This window comes from Salvelinus fontinalis, chromosome 2 (assembly GCF_029448725.1).
Source record: "Salvelinus fontinalis isolate EN_2023a chromosome 2, ASM2944872v1, whole genome shotgun sequence".
Classification (NCBI taxonomy): Eukaryota; Metazoa; Chordata; class Actinopteri; order Salmoniformes; family Salmonidae; genus Salvelinus; species Salvelinus fontinalis.
In genome coordinates, this window is record NC_074666.1 from 100,818,052 (window position 1) to 100,845,468 (window position 27,417).

General features: G+C 43.4%; 2 protein-coding genes across 2 annotated transcripts in view; one reads left to right on the forward strand and one right to left on the reverse strand.

Moving 5' to 3' along the window:
* LOC129833368 (transmembrane channel-like protein 5) overlaps positions 1–22,419 on the reverse strand; it is a 33,122-nt gene extending 10,703 nt beyond the window's left edge. Inside the window, exons 1-12 of the mRNA XM_055897925.1 lie at positions 22,219–22,419; positions 21,747–21,872; positions 21,451–21,593; positions 21,165–21,248; positions 20,965–21,063; positions 20,138–20,240; positions 16,286–16,367; positions 14,757–15,017; positions 14,257–14,405; positions 12,502–12,676; positions 2,429–2,581; positions 1,843–2,012 (exon numbers count right to left, since the gene is read on the reverse strand). Of these exons, the coding sequence (XP_055753900.1) occupies positions 1,843–2,012; positions 2,429–2,581; positions 12,502–12,676; positions 14,257–14,405; positions 14,757–15,017; positions 16,286–16,367; positions 20,138–20,240; positions 20,965–21,063; positions 21,165–21,248; positions 21,451–21,593; positions 21,747–21,820 (1,493 nt within the window). The 5' untranslated portion in view covers positions 21,821–21,872; positions 22,219–22,419. The remainder of the gene's footprint in view (positions 1–1,842; positions 2,013–2,428; positions 2,582–12,501; positions 12,677–14,256; positions 14,406–14,756; positions 15,018–16,285; positions 16,368–20,137; positions 20,241–20,964; positions 21,064–21,164; positions 21,249–21,450; positions 21,594–21,746; positions 21,873–22,218) is intronic.
* LOC129833471 (apoptosis regulator BAX-like) lies at positions 4,494–5,172 on the forward strand. Its single transcript, XM_055898104.1, has one exon. The coding sequence runs from the start codon at positions 4,613–4,615 to the stop codon at positions 5,150–5,152; it is 540 nt and encodes a 179-aa protein (XP_055754079.1). The 5' UTR covers positions 4,494–4,612; the 3' UTR covers positions 5,153–5,172.
* Positions 22,420–27,417: the final 4,998 nt, after the last annotated feature.

Below are 27,417 nucleotides of genomic sequence, written 5' to 3' on the forward strand. Positions count from 1 at the left end.
GTGCTTCGGAGGACGCATGGCTTTCGACCTTCGTCTCTCCCGAGCCCGTACGGGAGTTGTAGCGAAGAGACAAGGTAGTAATTACTAGCGATTGGATACCACGAAAATTGGGGAGAAAATGGGATAAAAAATAAAAAAAAAAAATAATAATAATAATAATAATAACATGTTACCTACTACTGAGGGTCTGGGGTGTTACAGTCACAGAGTAGAGACAATAACATGTTACCTACTACTGAGGGTCTGGGGTGTTACAGTCACAGAGTAGAGACAATAACATGTTACCTACTACTGAGGGTCTGGGGTGTTACAGTCACAGAGTAGAGACAATAACATGTTACCTACTACTGAGGGTCTGGGGTGTTACAGTCACAGAGTAGAGACAATAACATGTTACCGGCCTCCCGGGTGGCGCAGTGGTCTAGGGCACTGCATCGCAGTGCTAACTGCGCCACCAGTCTCTGGGTTCGCGCCCAGGCTCTGTCGCAGCCGGCCGCGACCGGGAGGTCCGTGGGGCGACGCACAATTGGCATAGCGTCGTCCGGGGTAGGGAGGGTTTGGCCGGTAGGGATATCCTTGTCTCATCGCGCTCCAGCCACTCCTGTGGCGGGCCGGGCGCAGTACGCGCCAACCAAGGGGGCCAGGTACACGGTGTTTCCTCCGACACATTGGTGCGGCTGGCTTCTGGGTTGGAGGCGCGCTGTGTTAAGAAGCAGTACGGCTGGTTGGGTTGTGCTTCGGAGGACGCATGGCTTTCGACCTTCGTCTCTCCCGAGCCCGTACGGGAGTTGTAGCGAAGAGACAAGGTAGTAATTACTAGTGATTGGATACCACGAAAATTGGGGAGAAAATGGGATAAAATTTAAAAAAAAATAATAATAATAATAATAACATGTTACCTACTACTGAGGGTCTGGGGTGTTACAGTCACAGAGTAGAGACAATAACATGTTACCTACTACTGAGGGTCTGGGGTGTTACAGTCACAGAGTAGAGACAATAACATGTTACCTACTGCTGAGGGTCTGGGGTGTTAGTCACAGAGTAGAGACAATAACATGTTACCTACTACTGAGGGTCTGGGGGGTTACAGTCACAGAGTAGAGACAATAACATGTTACCTACTACTGAGGGTCTGGGGTGTTAGTCACAGAGTAGAGACAATAACATGTTACCTACTACTGAGGGTCTGGGGTGTTACAGTCACAGAGTAGAGACAATAACATGTTACCTACTACTGAGGGTCTGGGGTGTTACAGTCACAGAGTAGAGACAATAACATGTTACCTACTACTGAGGGTCTGGGGTGTTAGTCACAGAGTAGAGACAATAACATGTTACCTACTACTGAGGGTCTGGGGTGTTACAGTCACAGAGTAGAGACAATAACATGTTACCTACTACTGAGGGTCTGGGGTGTTACAGTCACAGAGACAATAACATGTTACCTACTACTGAGGGTCTGGGGTGTTACAGTTACAGAGTAGAGACAATAACATGTTACCTACTACTGAGGGTCTGGGGTGTTACAGTCACAGATTAGAGACAATAACATGTTACCTACTACTGAGGGTGTGTGTGTACTGTGTACTGTGTGTGCGTGAGTGTGTACTGTGTGTACTGTGTGTGTACTGTGGGTGTGTGTGTACTGTGTGTGCGTGGGTGTGTGTGTGTGTGTGTGTGTGTACTGTGTGTGTGTACTGTTTGTGTGTGTGTGTGTGTACTGTTTGTGCGTGGGTGTGTGTGTACTGTTTGTGTGTGTGTGTGTGTACTGTGTGTGTGTGTACTGTTTGTGTGTGTACTGTTTGTGTGTACTGTTTGTGTGTGTACTGTGTAAGTTACCTGAGCACCGTGACGTAGACGCGTGTACGTGGGCTATCGTAGCGCTCCAGTCTGTGTGTGTGTGTGTAGAGTAGTGATATGAAGGTGTTGAGGACACACACTGCTACAGGCAGCAGCAGAGACCACGCCTCTGTCAAGACATCCTCTGGACTGGGGGACGCTACCACACACTGGAGGAATACACACACACATCACATGGACCCACACACACACACACACACATCACATGGACCCATACATATACACACACACACACACACAGCACATGGACCCATACACACACACACACACACATCACATGGACCCATACACACACACACACACACACACACACATCACATGGACCCATACACACACACACATCACATGGACCCCCACACACACACGGACCCACACACACACACACACATCACATCACATGGTCCCATACACACACACACATCACATGGACCCATACACACATATAACATGGACGCATACACACACAAACACACACCACATACACAGTAAACATATATATTTACCGTGGTAGTTCCAGGTGACAGTACAACACATTAAACTGTGAGTGTGTGTTTGTGCTACTGACCTGCAGGTTGTGTTGACAGAGGTAGTAGACAGCCACACAGGCCCCAGTAGCCAGACAGACAGACAGAAGCCAGACAGCCAGACGGACCAGACAGGCCCTCATCTTGTCTGACACAGACAGCTCTCTCTCCACTCTGCTCTCCCTTAGAGACTCCTAGACAAATACAGCTATTAAGATGGGTGTGTGTGTGTGTGTGTGTGTTTGTGTGGATGTGTGTTTCATTCTGTCTGTTCCCCCAGCCCCCCAAGGATGCCTTTTGCATACAATAGCCAACTCAACCAAGCTACAAGGTCAGAGTTGGATGTTTCATTACAAATCAACAGAGTTGGATGTTTCAATACAAATCAACAGAGTTGGATGTTTCATTACAAATCAACAGAGTTGGATGTTTCATTACAAATCAACAGAGTTGGATGTTTCAATACAAATCAACAGAGTTGGATGTTTCAATACAAATCAACAGTTAGTGTCACGACTTCCGCCGAAGTCGGTCCTTCTCCTTGTTCGGGCGGCGTTCGGCGGTCGACGTCACCGGGCTTCTAGCCATCGCCGATCCACTTTTCATTTTCCATTTGTTTTGTCTTTGTTTCACACACTTGGTTTCAATCCCCCAATTACTTGTTCATTATTTAACCCCCATGTTTGTTTGTGAGTGATTGTTTGTTTGTAATACGGTCCGTTATTGTGGGCTAAAGTATTGCGTTGTATTATTGATTATTTGAGTAAATTACGTTGATTACTCATATCTGCTGTCCTGCGCCTGACGCCTCTACACCAGCTACACACAGGCTTATTACAGTTTGAGGTTTCAATACAAATCTGGTGACTCTTTGCTGTTACTGTCATTAAATCGACGTCTAGTCAAAAGTGCACTGTCTAGGGCAGTATCTCCAACAGCACACATTTTTGTTGTAGCCCCGAACAAACACACCTGATTTAACTTGTCAACTAATCATCAAGCTCTCAATGAGTTGAATCAGTTTCTCCGGGGCTACAAGAGAAGTGTATGCTGGAGTTGAGAAACACTGGTATAGGGAATAGGGTGCCAGGCCCTGGTCAAAAGTAGTGCACTAAATAAGGAATAGGGTGCCAGGCCCTGGTCAAAAGTAGTGTACTATATAGGGAATAGGGTGCAAGGCCCTGGTCAAAAGTAGTGCACTATATAGGGAATAGGGTGCCAGGCCCTGGTGAAAAGTAGTGTACTATATAGGGAATAGGGTGCAAGGCCCTGGTCAAAAGTAGTGCACTATATAGGGAATAGGGTGCAAGGCCCTGGTCAAAAGTAGTGCACTAAATAAGGAATAGGGTAGCATTTGGGACACATATTATTACTGTCCCTTTAAAAAATATTCATTATTTTGGTTAGAAATCCATGCCTGAATGACAGTACACTCTACATACAGGCTGATGTGGCTTTCTGTCACGCCGACTAGGGTGGGCAATCTATGTTTTCTATTTCTTTGTTGGCCAGGTATGGTTCCCCATCAGAGGCAGCTATCTATCGCTTTCTCTGATTGGGGATCATACTTAGGCAGCCTTTTTCCACCTTTAGTTTGTGGGATCTTGTTTGTGTGTAGTTGCTTTCTGCACTCATGTAGCTTCACATTCGGTTGTAGTTTATTGTTTTTTCATGTTCATCTAATAAAATTATGTACACTTACCACGTGGCACCTTGGTCTGATTCTTCCATCAACGAGCGTGACACTTTCGCTCTACCTGTTGGACTGCATGTCTGCATGTCATAGTTAGCAACACACACAAACACACACACACAGTCTTAGTTTCCCAGAAATATACAATCATTTCCCTTTCTGTTTTGTTTCCGTCTGTGGTGGACAGCCTATTCTACTGGAGGGAACGGTCCAGACAGCCGTAACATTGGTTGATTAGACCACTAGTCTACGTTATCTACGCATCGATTGAAAGGTCTAGACTCCTATCTGTTTAGATCTCTGCCTAGAGGTTGTTGTCCAGGACAGGCTTCTCCAGAGGAAGACCAGCAACAGTAGGACTTAAGAGGCAGTCTCAAATCCAAAACAACAAAGTGATCACACCGCCACTTGTTTTGTTAAACAGTTCAAGAACTTAAGGACTTAAATTGAGCCTGTAAGCGACTTCTCAGCGATGGCAGACGGTGGAGAGAGATAGGAAACGGGCACAGGAGAGGTGCAGCCGGAGGTGAAGATGGTGTGGTATTATGACAGTATAATGGAGGTAGCAGCTATAATTCTGAGAGGCTACGTTATAGAGAAATTCAGAGCAGAAGGGATACAGATGTCTCCTGAAGAGCTGGGCGGAACACCTAATGAACTCCAGGGTCATGTGTTAAAAGAGATGGTGGAACGGCTACTGAAGACTACTGAGGAAATGAACACAAATGCTGAGCTTCAACGCTTAATGAGTGAAGTCCCGGTCTGTTCTATCCAGGATGTTTTCTTTGGAACAACCAAGGAGCTTTTCACAGGTGGAATCAACTGGGGCAGAGTGGCAGCCCTTCATCACCTGGCCTACAAGCTTATTCACAGAGCACATACACAGAACCAACCCCAAGTCATGGTTAACATAATCAAATGGACTCTACAGTTCATCAGGGAAAACCTTCACTCTTGGATCAGTCAGGAAGTATGGAAAGCGTCCCGAAAGGTGGCGTGGTGGTGCAGCGTGACGCTCCTGGCTTCACTGGCTTGTGCTGCAGCCATATCATACTGGAGGAAGCATCGCTGACCTCTTTACAGGGAGAAGAAACCCAGATAGACGATAGATATAGAAAATATACTCTCCTTCTGTGGAGAATACCAAGTTAACCCTAGTAGTATAGTATGTAGATCAGGGGTCCTTTTCTAGCATGAGAGTTACTTTAAGAGTTAGTACTAGAGTTACTAGAGAGTTACTACTACTTTAAAAAAATTAAACATGTCGTGAGCTACTCATTGTTTTCTAGCTTTCAAATAGGAACATTCTTCTCTTCTCCTCTCCCTGCAACTCTTCCCCTGGTCCTTAGTGTACAAGAGAAAGTAGTGTACTATGTTGTCAACTCTTCCCCTGGTCCTTAGTGTACAAGAGAAAGTAGTGTACTATGTTGTCAACTCTTCCCCTGGTCCTTAGTGTACAAGAGAAAGTAGTGCACTATGTTGTCAACTCTTCCCCTGGTCCTTAGTGTACAAGAGAAAGTAGTGTACTATGTTGTCAACTCTTCCCCTGGTCCTTAGTGTACAAGAGAAAGTAGTGTACTATGTTTTCTGTCAATATACCTGGTCAAATAATGGTTAATAAACAACTCTAAGGGGGACGCTACCAAATATGTTATTTACTTTTCTCAAATTGTTTTATATTTTCCCCAATTAGGTTTTCTCTGTTTCATTTTTCCTGTTTTTAGATTTGTATAGTTTTTCCCTCTTAAAAAAAAATGTGTTCATAGAGAAATAACGAAATTGGATGTTCTGAGTCCATGTCAATGCTTGAATTACATCAGAAGACCATTTGTTTAAGGTCTGGAAGGAAACTAAGACTTTTTGAGTGTAATTCCCCTTTAACTGCACATCTGGCCCTTTAATTGGGCATCTGGTCCTTTAATTGTACGTCTGGACCTTTAATTTGGCATCTGGCCTTTTAATTGGGCATCTGGCCCTTTAATTGTGCATCTAGTGAGTGAGGAATGAGCCTTCTAATGTGATGGTTCTGTACTGCTGCTGTTCATTTCATGGCAAAGTTTGCAAATAACAAATAATAGATACAAATGATGTACTTCCTCATGACATACTTCTGCCGGGTAAGACTACTTTGCAGTTAACATTTAATTGAGACTAGGATGTTGACAGCTTTGCCATACAGATTGCAAAATAGCTGGGAAGACATTTTTGATTTACCGATTCCATGGCACATATAAACCCATATAAGGCACGTATGTTGATATATAAAACAACGCAAGATTCAAGACTTTGTGCTTTTCAGCTAAAATTATTGTACAAAATTCTTGCCACCAACAAAATGTTTAATATTTGGGGTATACAATCATTGCAGCTAGATAGAGAATCAATAGACCTTTTGTTCTGGTATTGCCCTCAGGAAGCCTGTTTCTAGTCTCAGGTTCAGGAATGGCTGAAAAGGCATTAGTCTAAAATTGACCATAGAAATAGCATTGTTGGGAGATCTGGAGACACCTGGTCAGTCAATTACTAATATTCTAATACTCTTAGTAAAAGTATTCATCTTCAACTCTCAATCTCTGGAATCTATTTCGATTAGATACGATTTGAATCTATGTTAAACATCACAGCGTAGTTGAAAGACATATGGCGCGTAGACATCTGAAGAGGGTGGCCAGCAGCGATAGGTGGGATGGGCTCAGGGAAACTGAGGATTGGGGTGGGATGGGCTCAGGGAAACTGAGGATTGGGGTGGGATGGGCTCAGGGAAACTGAGGATTGGGATGGGATGGGCTCAGGGAAACTGAGGATTGGGGTGGGATGGGCTCAAGGAAACTGAGGATTGGGGTGGGATGGGCTCAGGGAAACTGAGGATTGGGGTGGGATGGGCTCAGGGAAACTGAGGCTTGGGGTGGGATGGGCTCAGGGAAACTGAGGCTTGGGGTGGGATGGGCTCAGGGAAACTGAGGATTGGGGTGGGATGGGCTCAGGGAAACTAAGGATTGGGGTGGGATGGGCTCAGGGAAACTGAGGATTGGGGTGGGATGGGCTCAGGGAAACTGAGGATTGGGGTGGGATGGGCTCAGGGAAACTGAGGATTGGGGTGGGATGGGCTCAGGGAAACTGAGGATTGGGGTGGGATGGGCTCAGGGAAACTGAGGATTGGGGTGGGATGGGCTCAGGGAAACTGAGGATTGGGGTGGGATGGGCTCAGGGAAACTGAGGATTGGGATGGGATGGGCTCAGGGAAACTGAGGATTGGGGTGGGATGGGCTCAGGGAAACTGAGGATTGGGGTGGGATGGGCTCAGGGAAACTGAGGATTGGGGTGGGATGGGCTCAGGGAAACTGAGGATTGGGGTGGGATGGGCTCAGGGAAACTGAGGATTGGGATGTGTAATTGGAGACAAGTGCGTGTGGAGTTGCTGGGCGGGGGGAATAGAATGACTGTCAAAGATAAAAGTCAAAGATAAAAGTCAAAATAAAAATGGCCTCCCGGGTGGCGCAGTGGTCTAGGGCACTGCATCGCAGCGCTAGCTGTGCCACCAGAGACTCTGGGTTCGCGCCCAGGCTCTGTCGCAGCCGGACGCGACCGGGAGGTCCGTGGGGCGACGCACAATTGGCCTAGCGTCGTCCGGGTTAGGGGAGGGTTTGGCCGGTAGGGATATCCTTGTCTCATCGCGCACCAGCGACTCCTGTGGCAGGCTGGGCGCAGTGCACGCTAACCAAGGTCGCCAGGTGCACGGTGGTTCCTCCGACACATTGGTGCGGCTGGCTTCCGGGTTGGAGGTGCGCTGTGTTAAGAAGCAGTGCGGCTTGGTTGGGTTGTGTTTCGGAGGACGCATGGCTTTCGACCTTCGTCTCTCCCGAGCCCGTACGGGAGTTGTAGCGATGAGACAAGATATTAACTACTAACAATTGGATACCATGAAATTGCTGAGAAAAAGGGGGTAAAAAAAATTAAAATAAACAACAAAAGTATGTTTGAATGACAGTGAGGGGCAACGCTGATACATCCAATGCCTCTTTGCCTGAGGCTGATGCCACGCAGGTGCTTGTACACATGCACATACACACACTCATATTCAAACGCACATATGTGCACAGACATCAGACACACACACACACATGTAAATAGTGCCACACATGCACTGAAATACATATAGTTGGCCTTGCTGCTTAGATTACAGTTGGCCTTGCTGTTTTGATTACTTTTGTCTTGCTGTTTAGATTACTGTTGTCCTTGCTGTTTTGATTACTTTTGTCTTGCTGTTTAGATTACTGTTGTCCTTGCTGTTTTGATCTTGGATGGTTGGTGGCCCTGACTAAATGTAATATAACATGTTGAGCAGCTTCACTGCAGGTGAATTGTATTTTTTAATATTAAATTAAAATCAAAATAAACATTTTAATTGAGAAGTTTTTGGGGAAAGTACTTCTGTCAACCCACAAAATGGTTGTCACATCAACTGACAACACACATAGACAAATGCACGCACCACACAGACAGACTGGGGAAATATTGCTGGAAATGAATTAGCAGATATTGTGTTAGGTTTGTCTTTTTAAGACAATAGTGGCTAACCAGGAGTGGGATAATGTCAAAGTTGTGTTGATTAGATAGAAGCTGGGAGCTTGGGGTGTCTGATACTTGTGAGATTTGTTTGACAGTTAGCGGTGGAACACGTAAAAATTGCATGTACTTTCAGAATTGTTTGGCGAGCTACTCACAGGTGGCTTTCGAGACAGGTGCATGATAATGGTCCATTCTAAATCAAAACCAATCACACACATATATATTATTTCGTATATGTAAAGACAAGATTAAATCAAGAATAGTCTGTTGCTGACAATATTAGCCTATCACTTGTGAATGATGTATTATCCCTTGTGAATGATGTACTATCCCTTATTAATCCGCTTTACAAGGGGTGAAGAGCCTAACTGGTATACATAGGCAGCGTGTGAGTTTCAAGTTTGGGGAAGATCATTTTCACCATAAAAATGCACCTTTTATAATAAAGGCATTACATGCATAATCACATTTTGTGGTCACTTTTGAGAATGGTGTTTTCCTGTTAATTGATTGCATTCTGGAACATTTAGTGCTTATAGCCTACTGCCGTGTGCACATCGCTGCTCTTATAATATGAAGAAATAGCCTAATAGTTTATCAACATTTTTACCTAAACATTCGGATCTGTTGCGTCAGCCTCATTGCTTAAAAACATAATATTTTTTTAAGCTAGTGGTTGAATTAATTTGGGATCTCTCTCATTGCACAATTGTCTCAGACTGTTAGGAATATTTATTTTTCACACAGAATAGGTCAACTTTTGTACTATGGGGGATAGCAGATTGACATAGGCTAGTGCTTTTCCTGTTTGTTAGGCCTACTCATCTAGTTGGCTGACGAAAAGTAAATCTGGACAGTTCTTCCAACATCTTCAATATGCACCTCGGAATTGGGCAGTTGCATCGCCGATGTGTCTGTCTTCACTTGTAGCCTGTGAGTAAGACCCGATCACATGATGGGCATTGGGTAACAATAATTTAAATATATGAGAGAGCCATGTGAGTGAGAGGAGCTTCGGGGCACAAAGCCTGGAGAAGGGAAGGGGGGGGGGTTACGGCCACACAAAGGGGATGCCGCCGGGAAATTCGAGGCATTATTAAGTGCTTGTCAAATTGTGAATGAGAGGCTGATGAAGTGTGTACAGATTGCACACACCAAAAAACTAAGCAGAGCTCATGCCTTTCATGCAACTTTTTTCAAATCATCACTAGTCACATCATGCAGCCTTAGAATGTATCAAAAATCAAAACATATAGCCCAACATTTGTATCACAACTAAAGTTGCATAAATATCTCTAAATGAAACATATAGGAGGACCTGTTTCTTTGTTAACCGCTCAACACAGAATAGCCACATGTGCACACTCCTCTTTCATTTGGAGAAAATATCCTTTTAATTTTATTCAGCTATGTTGAATTTCATATACTATAAAATAATGAAAAATAATGCCATAGAATTCTAAGAAAATCTTGTCTGCTAAATGAACTAGTGTAGCCCACAGTCATATGGCATAGCCAGATCAGGGCCTAACATAAGGACAACTCAGAGTATGCTATTCTGTTCTTCTGAAATAGACTACATTCACTTCATATCATGTTTCTTTAGCCCTGTCTAAAATAAATAATGGATTTGTTGTGATGGTGTAGGCTATATTAAATGGATTTATTAGACTTTTTAAAATGTAGATGTTCCAAAGGTCAGCATCAGTGGCTTGTAGGCTACATGTGGAATCTAGGAGATGCTAAATCTGTTTATGTTAATTAACGTTCAATTACCGTGAGACTGACAGTTATCTGCTTGACGATCACCGGATGACAAAATGTCATAACCTCCACAGCCCTAATCTGACCTCATGTCTATAACAACAGTTCATGACAAACACACAAACATGTTCTCTTCAATAAAGATACGTTCCTCAAAGTGAAACTCTTTTTGGGTGTGTGTGTTGATCTGTGTGTGTTGATCTGTGTGTGTGTGTGTGTGTGTGTTGGTGTGTGTGTGTGTGTGTGTGTGTTGATGTGCGTGTGTTGGTGCGTGTGTGTTGGTGCGTGTGTGTGTGTTGATGTGCGTGTGTTGGTGCGTGTGTGTTGGTGTGTGTGTGTGTGTGTTGATGTGCGTGTTGATGTGTGTGTTGATGTGTGTGTTGATGTGTGTGTTGATGTGTGTGTGTTGATGTGCGTGTGTTGATGTGCGTGTTGATGTGCGTGTGTTGATGTGTGTGTTGATGTGTGTGTGGTCTAGGAGTGTATTATTTGGAATAGTTACCACAGACTGAACAGAACAAGGAAGTGTTCATACAGAAGTGCAAAGGACTTTGGCAAACTACGACAGAGTGTGTAACAATGTAGTCTAACAGGTAGAGCGAAGGCCAATTCAAGTCTAAATGCACACACCTCCGTTCCAGACTGAACATGTTGCATCACATTCTGTGTGTACCTTTAACAATACTAGCAGATTGTTTCTGTGTGTACCTTTAACAATACTAACAGATTGTTTCTGTGTGTACCTTTAACAATACTAGCAGATTGTTTCTGTGTGTGTACCTTTAACAATACTAGCAGATTGTTTGGAGTTCCTCATATTGGCTGCGGCCTCAGGGCCTGTAGTTCCAAACTTAGAAAAGTATTTACCATGTCTACTCCTTCCTCTATTACTAACATGGATAGGCCAAATGGGGAAGTTCTTTCACAGGAGGTTGGTGGCACCTTAATTGGGGAGGATGGGTTCGTAGTAATGGCTGGAGCGGAATTGGTGAAATGGTATCAAATACAACAAACACATGGTTCCCATTGTGTTTGATGCCATTCCATTTTCTCGGTTACAGCCATTATTGTGAGCCGTCCTCCCATCAGCAACGAGATCCACTGAGTTCTATGCAATCTTATAGCCATACCAACTGTATCAATATCAACCATCCGACAGGGCATGCAACCACCTATTGAACGTAGCTTGTTTCAGTTGGAGACTCCGTGTGACTTTAAAAAGCTTAAAGGACTTAGGTTGATGCATCTGAACATTAGGAGCTTACTTCCTAAACTGGTTTACATCAAAATATTTTTTCTGTTTCTTTACTGAAATACATTTCTCTTTACCAGTTTTTTTTTTTTTTAGAGCTAATATCTTTAAGCCTTTGCTTGGGGAAAAATGTATCCATAACTGTCATAGGTGTTTACCGTCCACCATCGGCTAATATTTGCGGACACGAGGTGTTAACTAGTTTGTTGTCTTCTTTTACGAAATCAGAAGTTATTATCCTGGGTGACCTCAATTATGATTGAGAAATGCAGGCTTCAGACAATCTAAAATACATGTGTAATGATCTAAACCTAACCTAGCTGGTGACTAAGCCTACATGGACCAACCCTAAAGATCCTTAAAAGTAAACTCTGATTGATCTTATTTTAACGAATACATATGTTTTCACTGGTGTTTTCGCCTAAGATTTTAGTGACCGTTGCCCAGTTGTTTGTATCAGAGATGTGACAAGACAAAAATCTAAGCCTTGCGACATCACAAAGAGGAACTTTAAAAACTTCAGTGAACAGGCTTTTTTACGTGATCTTTACCTTAGTGACTGGTTGTATTTCAGCTATCCCTGAACCTGTTTTAGCTTGCAGCCTTTTTGCAAATGTCTTCAATACTATTGTGGAGAATCATGCTTCCTTCAAAAAAATTAAGAGTTAAAGGTAGATCGGATGCCTGGTAAACACCTTTAGATGTACTAGCAGGTTGGTTCTGTGTGCGTGTGCGTGTGCGTGTGTGTGTGTGTGTGTGTGTGTGGACGTATGTGTGTGCAGACGTGTGTGTGTGCGGACGTGTGTGTGTGTGTGTACGGACGCGTGTGTGAGTACCTTTAGCTGTACTAACAGGTTGGTCCTGTGTGTGTGTATATCCGCGTGATGTAGCAGAGAGAAGTCCCAGCTACACAACAGTCTCCAGTAGTCATCTCCTCTTCCAGACAGAGAGCCAGGTCTCTGAGCTGCTCCACCTGACGCCACAACACCAGTCTGGAGACACCCTGCCATGCTGCTCAACACACACAGTCATACATAAACACACAGCCATGCAAACACAAAGATGGTGGACAAATAAGGCTGTTTACTCAGGCCGTTAACCAAACAATTATCAAGGTTCCTGTCTGTGTAAGTGAGCGTTCTCTCTCTCGCTTGAGCTCACTGGTCCTCCGTAATATCTGGCATGCTGACTGTTCCTCTGTAATATCTGGCATGCTGACTGTTCCTCCATAATATCTGACATGCTGACTGGTCCTCCGTAATATCTGGCATGCTGACTGTTCCTCTGTAATATCTGGCATGCTGACTGTTCCTCCATAATATCTGTCATGCTGACTGTTCCTCCGTAATATCTGGCATGCTGACTGTTCCTCCATAATATCTGGCATGTTGACTGTTCCTCCATAATATCTGGCATGCTGACTCTTCCTCCATAATATCTGGCATGCTGACTGTTCCTCCGTAATATCTGGCATGCTGACTGTTCCTCCATAATATCTGTCATGCTGACTGTTCCTCCATAATATCTGACATGCTGACTGTTCCTCCATAATATCTGGCATGCTGACTGTTCCTCCATAATATCTGACATGCTGACTGTTCCTCCATAATATCTGGCATGCTGACTGTTCCTCTGTAATATCTGGCATGTTGACTGTTCCTCCGTAATATCTGGCATGTTGACTGTTCCTCCGTAATATCTGGCATGCTGACTGTTCCTCCATAATATCTGGCATGCTGACTGTTCCTCCGTAATATCTGTCATGCTGACTGTTCCTCCATAATATCTGGCATGTTGACTGTTCCTCCATAATATCTGGCATGCTGACTGTTCCTCCATAATATCTGGCATGCTGACTGTTCCTCCGTAATATCTGTCATGCTGACTGTTCCTCCATAATATCTGGCATGTTGACTGTTCCTCCATAATATCTGGCATGCTGACTGTTCCTCCATAATATCTGGCATGTTGACTGTTCCTCCATAATATCTGGCATGCTGACTGTTCCTCCATAATATCTGGCATGTTGACTGTTCCTCCATAATATCTGGCATGCTGACTGTTCCTCCATAATATCTGGCATGCTGACTGTTCCTCCATAATACTGGCAGGAACTAATGAGGATCCATAATAAACCCCAGGAAGAGTAGCTGCTGCCTTGGCAGGAACTAATGAGGATCCATAATAAACCCCAGGAAGAGTAGCTGCTGCCTTGGCAGGAACTAATGGGGATCCATAATAAACCCCAGGAAGAGTAGCTGCTGCCTTGGCAGGAACTAATGAGGATCTATAATAAACCCCAGGAAGAGTAGCTGCTGCCTTGGCAGGAACTAATGGGGATCCATAATAAACCCCAGGAAGAGTAGCTACTGCCTTTGCAGGAACTAATGGGGATCCATAATAAACTCCAGGAAGAGTAGCTGCTGCCGTGGCAGGAACTAATGGGGATCCATAATAAACTCCAGGAAGAGTAGCTGCTGCCTTTGCAGGAACTAATGGGGATCCATAATAAACCCCAGGAAGAGTAGTCTGGCTCCACAGAGCAGCATGTAGGAGGTCAGACAGACAGACAGACAGACAGACAGTATTACCTGTATATGACTGAGGCTCCACACAGCAGCATGTAGGAGGTGATGGTAAAGAGGTAAGCTAGCTGGATGTTATAACTAGACTGGCCTCCACTCAGCACACTGTCACTGCTGTAGACACCATAGTACAGCATGGACACATTGAACCACCCCTACACACACACACACACACACACACACACACACACACACACACACACACAGAGAGAGAGAGACATGGAAAGAGGCAGACAGACAGACAGGCAGGGAGAGAGAGGCATGGAGAGAGATAGACAGGGGGAGAGAGGCAGGGAGAGAGGTATGGAGAGAGAGACAAACAGACAGAGGCAGGCAGAGGAAGAGAGAGAAACAGGGAGAGAGAAAGACAGACAGGCAGACAGACAGACAGACAGATGACACTTTAGACTTAGTTACTGCATCTTTAAAACAGAGTGTGTATTTGTGTGTGTCTGTGTATCCTATATGTATGCATGTGTCCTGTCCGTGTCAGTGTGTCCACTCACCACTCCAGTGAGGAGCTCCAGTCCCCTGAACCCGGCAGTTGCCCCGGCGCCCTGAGTGTCGGTGCCAAGCAGCGCCCATGGCAATGTGATGAAGGAGAGGTTGAGGAGGGAGGAGAGGAGGTTGAAGAGGAGCAGCCATCTTAGAAACAGGAAGTAGCAGAGGACAGCAGAACCAAACCTTCCACTGATCTCCCTCAGAGAACCGCGCCACAGAGAGAGAGACTGTCTGAGAAACACCACACTGCTGCACCTACGAACAGACTGAGAGAGAGACAGAGACATGTCTATGTAGTGACTACTACAGGATATGGGTTCTGACCAGTGTCCTCTCTAACATGTCTATCTAGTGACTACTACAGGATATGGGTTTTGACCAGTGTCCTCTCTAACATGTCTATCTAGTGACTACTACAGGATATGGGTTCTGACCAGTGTCCTCTCTAACATGTCTATCTAGTGACTTCTACATGATATGGGTTCTGACCAGTGTCCTCTCTAGCATGTCTATCTAGTGATTACTACAGGATATGGGTTCTGACCAGTGTCCTCTCTAGCATGTCTATCTAGTGATTACTACAGGATATGGGTTCTGACCAGTGTCCTCTCTAACATGTCTATCTAGTGACTTCTACATGATATGGGTTCTGACCAGTGTCCTCTCTAGCATGTCTATCTAGTGATTACTACAGGATATAGGTTCTGACCAGTGTCCTCTCTAGCATGTCTATCTAGTGATTACTACAGGATATGGGTTCTGACCAGTGTCCTCTCTAACATGTCTATCTAGTGACTACTACAGGATATGGGTTCTGACCAGTGTCCTCTCTAACATGTCTATCTAGTGACTACTACAGGATATGGGTTCTGACCAGTGTCCTCTCTAGCATGTCTATCTAGTGACTACTACAGGATATGAGTTCTGACCAGTGTCCTCTCTAACATGTCTATCTAGTGATTACTACAGGATATGGGTTCTGACCAGTGTCCTCTCTAGCATGTCTATCTAGTGATTACTACAGGATATGGGTTCTGACCAGTGTCCTCTCTAACATGTCTATCTAGTGATTACTACAGGATATGGGTTCTGACCAGTGTCCTCTCTAGCATGTCTATCTAGTGATTACTACAGGATATGGGTTCTGACCAGTGTCCTCTCTAACATGTCTATCTAGTGACTACTACAGGATATGGGTTCTGACCAGTGTCCTCTCTAGCATGTCTATCTAGTGACTACTACAGGATATGAGTTCTGACCAGTGTCCTCTCTAGCATGTCTATCTAGTGATTACTACAGGATATGGGTTCTGACCAGTGTCCTCTCTAGCATGTCTATCTAGTGATTACTACAGGATATGGGTTCTGACCAGTGTCCTCTCTAACATGTCTATCTAGTGATTACTACAGGATATGGGTTCTGACCAGTGTCCTCTCTAGCATGTCTATCTAGTGATTACTACAGGATATGGGTTCTGACCAGTGTCCTCTCTAACATGTCTATCTAGTGATTACTACAGGATATGGGTTCTGACCAGTGAGATCTGCTCCCAACAGTCAGTGCAGCTCGTTCTCTCTAGACTCCTCCTGGAGAACTTCCCTGCTAAGACACGGCACCTGGAAACACACACAGTAGTGATGAGCCGGTTGACCCATAAACCCGCAGTCCCAGCAGTTATATCTGCAAGGCGGGTGGGTTTAGGGTCATTACATTTTGCGTTCATATCGGGCGGGTGGGTGGCAGGCGGGCGGGTTGAATTAAGAGGAACCAATAGGCCTACCTTTAAAAAATGCATAAATGTTTCATTCTTGTGCAATTTACAGTGAGCTCCAAAGGCATTGGGCCACATTGTTTGTTGTTTTGGCTCTGTACTTCAGCACTTTGAAATTATACAAAGACTATGAGGAAGTACAGACTGTCAGCTTTAATTTGAGGGTATTTTCATACATATCAGGTGAACCATTTAGATATTACAGCACTTTTTGTAAATAGTCCTCCCATTTTAGGGGACCAAAAGTATTGGGATATATTCAACTATATGTATATTAAGGTAGTTTAAAGTTTAGTATTTTAGTCCCATATTCCTAGCACGCAATGACTACATCAAGCTTGTGACTCTACAAACTTGTTGGATGCATTTGCTGTTTGTTTTGGTTGTGTTTGAGAGAATTTGGTGCCCAATAGAAATGAATGGTAAATAATGTGTCATTTTGGAGTCACTTTTATTGTAAATAACAATAGATTAAGTTTCTAAACACTTCTACATTAATGTGGATGCTACCATGACAACGGATAGTCCTGAATGAATCGTGAATAATGATGAGTGAGAAAGTTAAGAGGCATAAATGTTAAATTGCTAACCTCCCCTGTTATTGTAACGGTGAGAGGTTAGCATGTCTTGTTGGTATGATATTTGTGCGTCTGTAAAATACCGTCAAATGAAAGCGGACTGTCCGCACTCTGCGCGTTAACCTCATAGTCATTGTATCATTTCAAATCCAAAGTGCTGGAGTACAGAGCCAGAACAACAGGTGTGACCGTCCCGATACTTCTGGAGCTCCCTGCATCTACATCTGATGGATAGTGGTGAATCTAAGCTTCTCAATGACATACAGCGCATTCGGAAAGTACTCAGACACCTTCCCTCTTTACACATTTTGTTACGTTACTCTTATTCTAAAATGGACTAAATTAAATGTTCATCAATCTACACACCATACCCCATAATAACAAAGCAAAAATAGGTTTTTAGAAATGTTTGCAAATTTATTTAAAAAAAAACTGAAATACTTTATTTACAAAAGTATTCAGACCCTTTGCTATGAGACTTGAAATTGAGCTCAGGTGCATCCTGTTTCCATTGATCATCCTTGAGATGTTTCTACAACTTGATTGGAGTCCACCTGTGGTAAATTCAATTGATTGGACATGATTTGGAAAGGCACACACCTGTCTGTATAAGGTCCCACAGTTGACAGTAAATGTCAGAGCAAAAACCAAGTCATGAGATCAAAGGAATTGTCTGTAGAGCGCAGAGAAAGGATTGTGTTGAGACACAGATCTGGGGAAGGGTACCAAAACATTTCTGCAGCATTAAAGGTCCCCAAGAACACAGTGGCCTCCATCATTCATAAATGGAAGAAGTTTGGAACCACCAAGACTCTTCCTAGAGCTGGCCGCCCGGCCAAACAGAGCAATCAGGGGAGAAGGGCCTTGGTCAGGGAGGTGACCAAGAGCCCAATGATCACTCTGACAGAGCTCCAGAGTTCCTCTGCGGAGATGGGAGAACCTTCCAGAAGAACAACCATCTCTGCAGAACTCCACCAATCAGGCCTTTATGGTAGAGTGGCCAGACGGAAGCCACTCCTCAGTAAAAGGCACATGACAGCCCGCATGAAGTTTGCCAAAAAGCACCTAAAGGACACTCAGACCATGAGAAACAAGATTCTCTGGTCTGATGAAACTAACATTGAACTCTTTGGCCTGAATGCCAAGCTTTACATCTGGAAGGAAACATGGTACCATCTGTACGGTGAAGCAGAGTGGTGGCAGCATCATGCTGTGGGGATGTTTTTCAGGGACTGGGACACTAGTAAGAAACGAGGGAAAGATGAATGAAGCAAAGTACAGAGAGGTCCTTGATGAAAACCTGCTCCAGAGTGTTCAGAACCTCAGACTGGGGCAAAAGGTTTACATTCCAACAGGACAACGACCGTAAGCACACAGCCAAGACAATGCAGTAGTGGCTTCGGGACAAGTCTCTAAATGTCCTTGAGTGGCCCAGCCAGAGCCTGGACTTGAACCCGATCAAACATCTCTGTGCAGCAACGCTCCCCATCCAACCCGACAGAGCTTGAGAGAATCTGCAAAGAAGAATGAGAGAAACTCCCCAAATACAGGTGTGCCAAGCTTGTAGGGTCATACCCAAGAAGACCCGAGGCTGTAATTGCTGCCAAACGTGCTTCAACAAAGCACTGATTAAAGGGTCTGAATACTTATGTAAATGTATTATTTTAGTTTTAGATTTTTTATTTTTAAAATTGCTTTGTCATTATGGAGTATTGTGTGTAGATTGATGAGGAAAGACAAAGATTTAATCGATTTTAGAATATGGAAAATGTGGAAAAAGGGGGAAGGGGTCTGAATACTTCCTGAATGCATTCTGAATACAGTACGTAATGCAGCTGGTGGCCACACCAGATACTGACTGTTACTTTTGATTTTGATCCCCCCCCCTTTGTTCAGGGACACATTATTCCATTTCTGTTAGTCACATGTCTGTGGAACTTGTTCAGTTTATGTCTCAGTTGTTGAATCTTGTTATGTTCATACAAATATTTACACATGTTAAGTTTGCTGAAAATAAACGCAGTTGACAGTGAGAGGACATTTCTTTTTTTGCTGAGATTATATTGAAGCATTCGTTCTATCATCTATGACATTATTTTGGTGAGTCAGGGTTTATTCAGTCCTCTAGGGCAACATATAATGACAGAAGAGAAGCTGCATGTATCTAATTATAGACAAGTTGACTAACAAATAGACTATCAAAAATGTTGGAAATCATAAGCAGAAATATTTCTAAATCAGGCAATAACAAAATCCTGCACTCCCTGTCAAAAAAATCATTTCCCCGTCTCTGACTGTAGCCTGCAGCACGTCTTCTATATCAGCAGGTTAGGGTCGGGTGAAAGCCTCAGATTTTTATAACATATAGTCGGGCGGTTGCGGATGGGTTATTAGCAATTGCGGGCAGGTGCGGGTGAACAAACAGCTTACCACTAACACACACACACACACACACACACACACACACACACACACACACACACACACACACACACCTGAGATAACACATGAGAGATGTAAATAGGGTCAATGTGGGCTCAGGTCAGAGGTAGTGCACTATATATATATATAGGGAATAGGGTGCTATTTGAGATGCATTCTAGAGAGACTACTGTAACAGACCAGGACCTGTAAGTGCTGATCTGAGACCTGTCAATATATAGTCGTATTCATTATGATCTAAAAGGCTAAACTGATCCTAGATCAGTACTGCTGCTAGACAGAGAGACAATTAGTGAGAGAATACTGTAACAGACCAGGACATGTAAAGTGCTGCTCTGAGACCTGTCAATATATAGTCTTATTCATTATGATCTAAAAGGCTAAACTGATCCTAGATCTGCTAGACAGAGAGACAATTAGTGAGAGAATACTGTAACAGACCAGGGCCTTTAATTAAGTGCTGATCTGAGACCTGTCCATATAGTCTTATTCAAACTGATCCTAGATCAGTACTGCTGCTCTGAGACTCTTGGTGGATATGAGCCCAGAACAGGTTGGTTTGTCTCTGTGGAAAGTAGTTGAATGCTGTGTTTACCTGATGTCTCTGCGCTCCCCCAGACTTACAGGAAGACCTCGTACAGCTTTGACTCTGTCTCTGGACGGCATGGTAACCAGCTGTCTCACCAACTCCACTGTGTCTGCTCAACAGGAGAGCGATAGGGCAGAGTAAGGTTATATCCCAAATGGCAAACTATTTCCTTTTCAGGATTTTCTCTCTGCATATGAAATTCTAGGGCGGGCTGCCAAAGTGTTTTTTCCCGCGCAGCCTAAGACCGTACAGTGTCAAATAAAACTCTGGGATTGGAAAAACGCATTAAACAACTAACACCATAGAGAAAGTATGTAGACAACGTTGCCACATTTTTGCAGTTTTACTTTAGCGCCTTATTGCAAACAGGATGCATGTTTTGGAATATATTTTTTTCTGGACAGGCTTCCTTCTTTTCACTCTGTAATTTAGGTGTTGGTTACAAAGATGTGTAGTCAATCTAAAATCATATTAAACACTAGTATTGCACAAAGAGTGAGTCCATGCAACGTATTATGTGACTTGTTAAGCACATTTTTACTCCTGAACTTATGTAGGCTTGCCATAACAAATACTTATTAACTAAAGACATTTAAGCTTTTCATTTAAAAAAATATTTACAAAACACAATTCCACTTTGACATTATGGGGTATTGTGTATGGGCCAGTAACACAACAAAATGTGGGAAAAGTCAAGGGGTGTGAATACTTTCTGAAGGCACTATAGGGAATAGAGTGCCATTGGTGACGCACAATAACATGGTACTGACCATTCTCTACTCACACACACACACACACGCACACACACACACACTCAGTGACATGGTACTGACCGTTCTCCATCTGCTCCTTGGCCTCCTCCTCTGACAGCCCCAGTCTCCCTACAGCTGTACCCTGTAGAGGGAGCGGACTCTGCCTGCGACAACCACGCACTACAACACACACACACACACACACACATCATCATCATCATCTATAGACCTGTGCCTCGCCTGTAACACACACCCACTACACACACAGTGAGTACACCCACCCAGGATAGCTGTTCCTGTCTGCTGTCTGCTGGTCATCCTGTACCTAGTCGCAGTATCCATGGGAACCCTGGGTCCAGGGCTGGCTGTAGGGGGAAGAGGGTGGGAGAGAGAGGGAGAAGCAGGGAGGGAGAGAGAGGGGAAGGGAGAGAGTTGTAAGCTAAGATACAGCTGTATTTACAGAGCTGTGTCCCTCGTCTGGGCCAAGCCATCAGCCAACAGGGCCCTGGTTAAAAGCAGCAATGTACTATATAGGGAATAGGGTGCAATCTGGGGTGCAGTACTCACACTGGCCTAGCTGCCGTTTGGGTCCCCACAGCTGAGGGGGGAGAGGGGGGTCTGAGCTGGGTGGCCCCTGGTCTTTACTCCATGGCCCCAGCCCCCTCTCCACATCCTGGGGTACAACAGGGCCCTCTGGAGGCCTACTCCACCTGGAAGGGTGGGGGTGGGAAGGAAGAGTGGGGAGAGAGAGAGGAGATAGAAAAGAAGGGGGAGAGAGAGAGCGGGAGGGAGAGAATTAATGGAAACACAATTGACCAAAAAAATATCTAGATTTTTGCACATGCACGGGCCTGCACACTCACCTCTTATCAGTTGGTTTTGGCGCCTGATCACTCCTATAAGGGGATGCAATGAAGGCACTGGTAAAGCGAGACATGGCTAGCTAACAAGCCAAAACTTCAACCATACATACAGCAAGGGACGTCTGTCTGAGAAAACACAGTAGTTGAGAACAGTAAGACACGGGCTAATGTATGTAGCTGACCAAACTATCACAGGTAACGTTAGTTAACTCACTCGAAGTGGCTAGCACAGCTAGCTAGATACTGTACCTAGTTAACTTGACAAGCCCGCAAGTTAGCTAGTTAGAACAATTTGTGGTCGAAAAAATTGCAAGTTGTGTTTTCTTGATACTTAGTTACTTCAAGTAATTAAGCTGTCCAACGCGTGATGTAAATGGTACATTTCACATACAAGTACAACATCAAACTTACATTGAATATTTTCTAAGCTTAGCTAGCTAAGTTAACTGTTAGCTAATGTTAGCTAGCATACCTAGGCTTAGATTCGGCCGTTGGTTATTCGACTGTTGGTTATTTCATTCGGATGTTGTATTCCGGGCAGCGGGAAATTATAACTTTACGCCAAAGATTTGACCAAATATCCATATCAAAATCTATATTTCATCAATGTGAATGCAGCAGAGACCTATAAGGAATAAAATAAGAACAAAAAAATGACCACCTTTCCTCCAACTGACAACAAGCAATAAAACTAAATTCAGGGAAACAGTCACTAGATGGCACCGTTGAGCCATATACAGTAACGTTATACTGGTAATAAATATGCCATGATGCACTCAAATCATACACTAGCTGCAATCGAAACAACTATCAGTTGTTTTACATATTTTAATCAAACCAACCACCACATCATACACCAGATGTACACAACACACCCCAAGCACATTCAAAACACATGTTTTTGCTTCACACAACATAAATACAGAGATAGGCCAGTCTGTCTGTCAGTTAGACTCTTGGCTTTACTGAGATAGTATCTTTAGGTTTGAGAAGAAGGTAGGTTATCTAAGGCCAGTCTGTCTGGCAGTTAGACTATGGCTTAACAGAGATAGCCTACCTTCTTCTCAAACCTAAAGATACTATCACTGTACAGCCAAGAGTCTAACTGACAGACAGACTGGCCTTAGATAGCCTACCTTCTTCTCAAACCTAAAGATACTACCTAAGGCCAGTCTGTCAGTTAGAATCTTGGCTTTACAGAGATAGTATCTTTAGGTTTGAGAAGAAGGTAGGAGGTCTGGTTTTGCTCTAGGGCAGTGTCCCAAATGACACCATATTTCCTATATAGTGCACTACTTTTGACAGGGCTTTTGTTAACAGTAGTGCACTATATAGGGAAGAGGGTGCCATTTGGGACACCGACTGTGATTCATGCAGTCAGTCACGATGTTGATGAAGACACAAACAATCCGTGAGGGGTGTATGTGTGTGTGTGTGTGTGGCAGCTTGTTGCCTAGAGGTTGTTGCCACAAGTGTAGTGTGATCTGAATCTGTGTGACAGGTACTCAGACTCTTCTTTAAATACAGAAAACACTCTCTTTCTCTCTCTCCTGGAATCTTTCCCCATGTAAATGTATGCAAAGCCAACGTGTGCACTAGGATCATCACAGCATGCTGAGAAACACAACACAACACTACTCACTCTCTCAATTTCAATTTCAGGGGCTTTATTGGCATGGGCAACATATGTTTACATTGCCAAAGCAAGTGAAATAGATAATAAACAAAAGTAAAATTAACAATAAACATTACACTCACAAAAGTTCCAAAAGAATAAAGACATTTCAAATGTCATATTATGTCTATATACAGTGTTTTAATGATGTGCAAATAGTTAAAGTACATACGGGAAAATAAATAAACATAAATATGGGTCTTATTTACAATGGTGTTTGTTCTTCACTGGTTGCCCTTTTCTTGTGGCAACAGGTGACACATCTTGTTGCTGTGATGGGACACTGTGGTATTTCACCCAGTAGATATGGGAGTTCATCAAAATTGGTTTTGTTTTCAAATTATTTGTGGGTCTGTGTAATCTAAGGGAAATATGTGTCTCTAATATGGTCATACATGTGGCAGGAGGTCAGGAAGTGCAGCTCAGTTTCCACCTCATTTTGTGGGCAGTGTGCACATAGCCTGTCTTCTCTTGAGAGCCAGGTCTGCCAACAGCGGCCTTTCTCAATAGCAAGGCTATGCTCACTGAGTCTGTACATAGTCAAAGCTTTCCTTAAGTTTGGGTCAGTCACAGTGGTCAGGTATTCTGCCACCGTGTACTATCTGTTTAGGGCCAAATAGCATTCTGGTTTGCTCTGTTTTTCTGTAAATTATTTCCAATGTGTCAAGTAATTATCTTTTTGTTTTCTCATGATTTGGTTGTGTCTAATTGTGTTGCTGTCCTGGGGCTCTGTGGGGTCTGTTTGTGTTTGTGAACAGAGCCCCAGGACCAGCTTGCTTAGGGGACTCTTCTCCAGGTTCATCTCTCTGTAGGTGATGGCTTTGTTATGGAAGATTTGGGAATCGCTTTCTTTTAGGTGTTTGTAGAATTTAACGTCTCTTTTCTGGATTTTTTCCAGATCCTCATTGGCATGTTGAATTTGATGTTCCTTCTGATGGCATAGAATGCCCTTCTTGCCTTGTCTCTCAGATCGTTCACAGCTTTGTGGAAGTTACCTGTGGCGCTGATGTTTAGGCCGAGGTATGTATAGTTTCTTTTGTGTGCTCTAGGGCAACGGTGTCTAGATGGAATTTGTATTTGTGGTCCTGGCAACTGAACCTTTTTTGGAATACCATTATTTTTGTCTTACTGAGATTTACTGTCAGGGCCCAGGTCTGACAGAATCTGTGCAGAATATCTAGGTGCTGCTGTAGGCTCTCCTTGGTTGAGGACAGAAACACCAGATCATCAGAAAACAGACATTTGACTTCAGATTCTAGTAGGGTGAGTCCGGGTGCTGCAGACTGTTCTAGTCCCCTCGCCAATTCATTGATATATACAGTTGAAGTCGGAGGTTTACATACACATAGGTTGGAGTCATTTAAACAAATGTTTTGTTAACAAACTATAGTTTTGGCAAGTCGGTTAGGACTTCTACTTCGTGCATGACACAAGTAATTTTTCCAACAATTGTTTACTGTCTATAAACTGATTATTTCACTTATAATCCACTGTATCACAATTCCAGTTGGTCAGAAGTTTACATACACTAAGTTAACTGTGCCTTTAAACAGCTTGGAAAATTCCAGAAAATTATGTCATGGCTTTAGAAGCTTCTGATAGGCTAATTCATATAATTTGAGTCAATTGGAGGTGTACCTGTGGATGTATTTCAAGGCCTACCTTCAAACTCAGTGCCTCTTTGCTTGACATCATGGGAAAATCTAAATAAATCAGCCAACACCTCAGAAAAAAAATGGTAGACCTCCAAGTCTAGTTCATCCTTGGGAGCAATTTCCAAATGCCTGAAGGTACCACGTTCATCTGTACACACAATAGTATGCAAGTATAAACACCATGGGACCACGCAGCCATCATACCGCTCAGGAAGGAGACGCGTTTTGTCTCCTAGAGATTAACGTACTTTGGTGTGAAAAGTGCAAATCAATTCCAGAACAACAGCAAAGGACCTTGTGAAGATGCTGGAGGAAACAGGTACAAAAGTATCTATATCCACAGTAAAACAAGTCCTATATCGACATAACCTGAAAGGCCGCTCAGCAAAGAAGAAGCCACTGCTCCAAAAACGCCATAAAAACGCCAGACTACGGTTTGCAACTGCACATGGGGACAAAGATCGTACCTTTTGGAGAAATGTCCTCTGGTCTGATAAAACAAAAATAGAACTGTTTGGCCATAATGACCATCGTTATGTTTGGAGGAAAAAGCTGGAGGCTTGCAATCCGAAGAACACCATCCCAACCGTGAAGCACGGGGGTGGCAGCATCATGTTGTGGGGGTGCTTTGCTTCAGGTGGGACTGGTGCACTTCACAAAATAGATGGCATCATGAGGTAGGGAAAATTATGTGGATATATTGAAGCAACATCTCAAGACATCAGTCAGGAAGTTAAAGCTTGGTTGCAAATGGGTCTTCCAAATGGACAATGACCCCAAGCATACTTCCAAAGTTGTGGCAAAATGGCTTAAGGACAACAAAGTCAAGGTATTGGAGGGGCCATCACAAAGCCCTGACCTCAATCCTTTAGAAAATTTGTTGGCAGAACTAAATAAGCGTGTGCGAGTAAGGAGACCTTCAAACCTGACTCAGTTACACCAGCTCTGTCAGGAGGAATGGGCCAAAATTGACCCAATTTATTGTGGGAAGCTTGTGGAAGGCACCCCGAAACGTTTGACCCAAGTTAAACAATTTAAAGACAATGCTACCAAATACTTATTGAGTGTTTGTAAACTTCTGACCCACTGGGAATGTGATGAAAGAAATAAAAGCTGAAATAAATAATTCTCTCTACTATTATTCTGACATTTCACATTCTTAACATAAGTTGTGATCCTAACTGATCTAAGGCAGAGAATTTGTACTAGGATTAAATGTCAGGAATTGTGAAAAACTGAGTTTAAATGTATTTGGCTAAGGTGTATGTAAACTTCCGACTTCAACTGTATGTTGAAGAGGGTGGGGCTTAAGCTGCATCCCAGTCTCATCCCACGGTCCTGTGGAAAGAAATGTATGTGTCTTTTGCCAATTTTAACTGCACACTTGTTGTTTGTGTACATAGATTTTATAATGTTGTATGTTTTTCCCCCAACACCACTTTCCATCAATTTGTATAGCAGACCCACATGCCAAATTGAGTCAAAAGCTTTTTTGAAATCAACGAAGCATGAGAAGACTTTTCCTTTGTTTTGGTTTGTTTGTTTGTCAATTAGGGTGAATACGTGGTCTGTTGTACAGTAATTTAGTAAAAAGTCCATTTGACATTTGCTCTGTACATTGTTTTCACTGAGGAAATATACGACTCTGCTGTTAATGATAATGCAGAGGATTTTCCAAAGGTTGCTGTTGACACATATCCCCCGGTAGTTATTGGGGTCAAATTTGTCTCCACTTTTGTGGATTGGGGTGATCAGTCCTTGGTTCCAAATATTGGGGAAGATGCCAGTTCTGAGGATGATGTATAAGTATTTAAGCCAATTGGAATTTGTGCTCTGTATGTTTTATCATTTCATTGAGGATACCATCAACACCAGAGACCTTTTTGGGTTGGAGGGTTTGTATTTTGTCCTGTAGTTCATTCAATATAATTGGAGAATCCAGTGGGTCTTTAATAGTTGATTGTAATATTTGTGTTTGATCATGTATATGTTATTGCTGTTTGTTCTTTGGTATAGGGCCAAAAAGATTGGAGAAGTGGTTTACCCAAACATCTTCGTTTCGGATAGATAACTCTTCATGTTGTTGTTTGTTTAGTGCTTTTCCCAGAAGTGGTTAGAGTCTACGGATTCTTCAATTACATTGAGCTGATTTCTGACATACTGTTCCTTCTTTTTCCGTAGTGTATTTCTGTATTTCTTTGTGATTCACAATAGTGAAGGCTTAGGCTCAGGTTTTCTGGGTCTCTATGTTTTTGGTTGGATAGGTTTCTCAATTTCTTAGGTTTCTCAACTTGCGTTTAACCGCTTTATGGTAGCAGGGTGGAAGTCTTTTCGTGGTAGC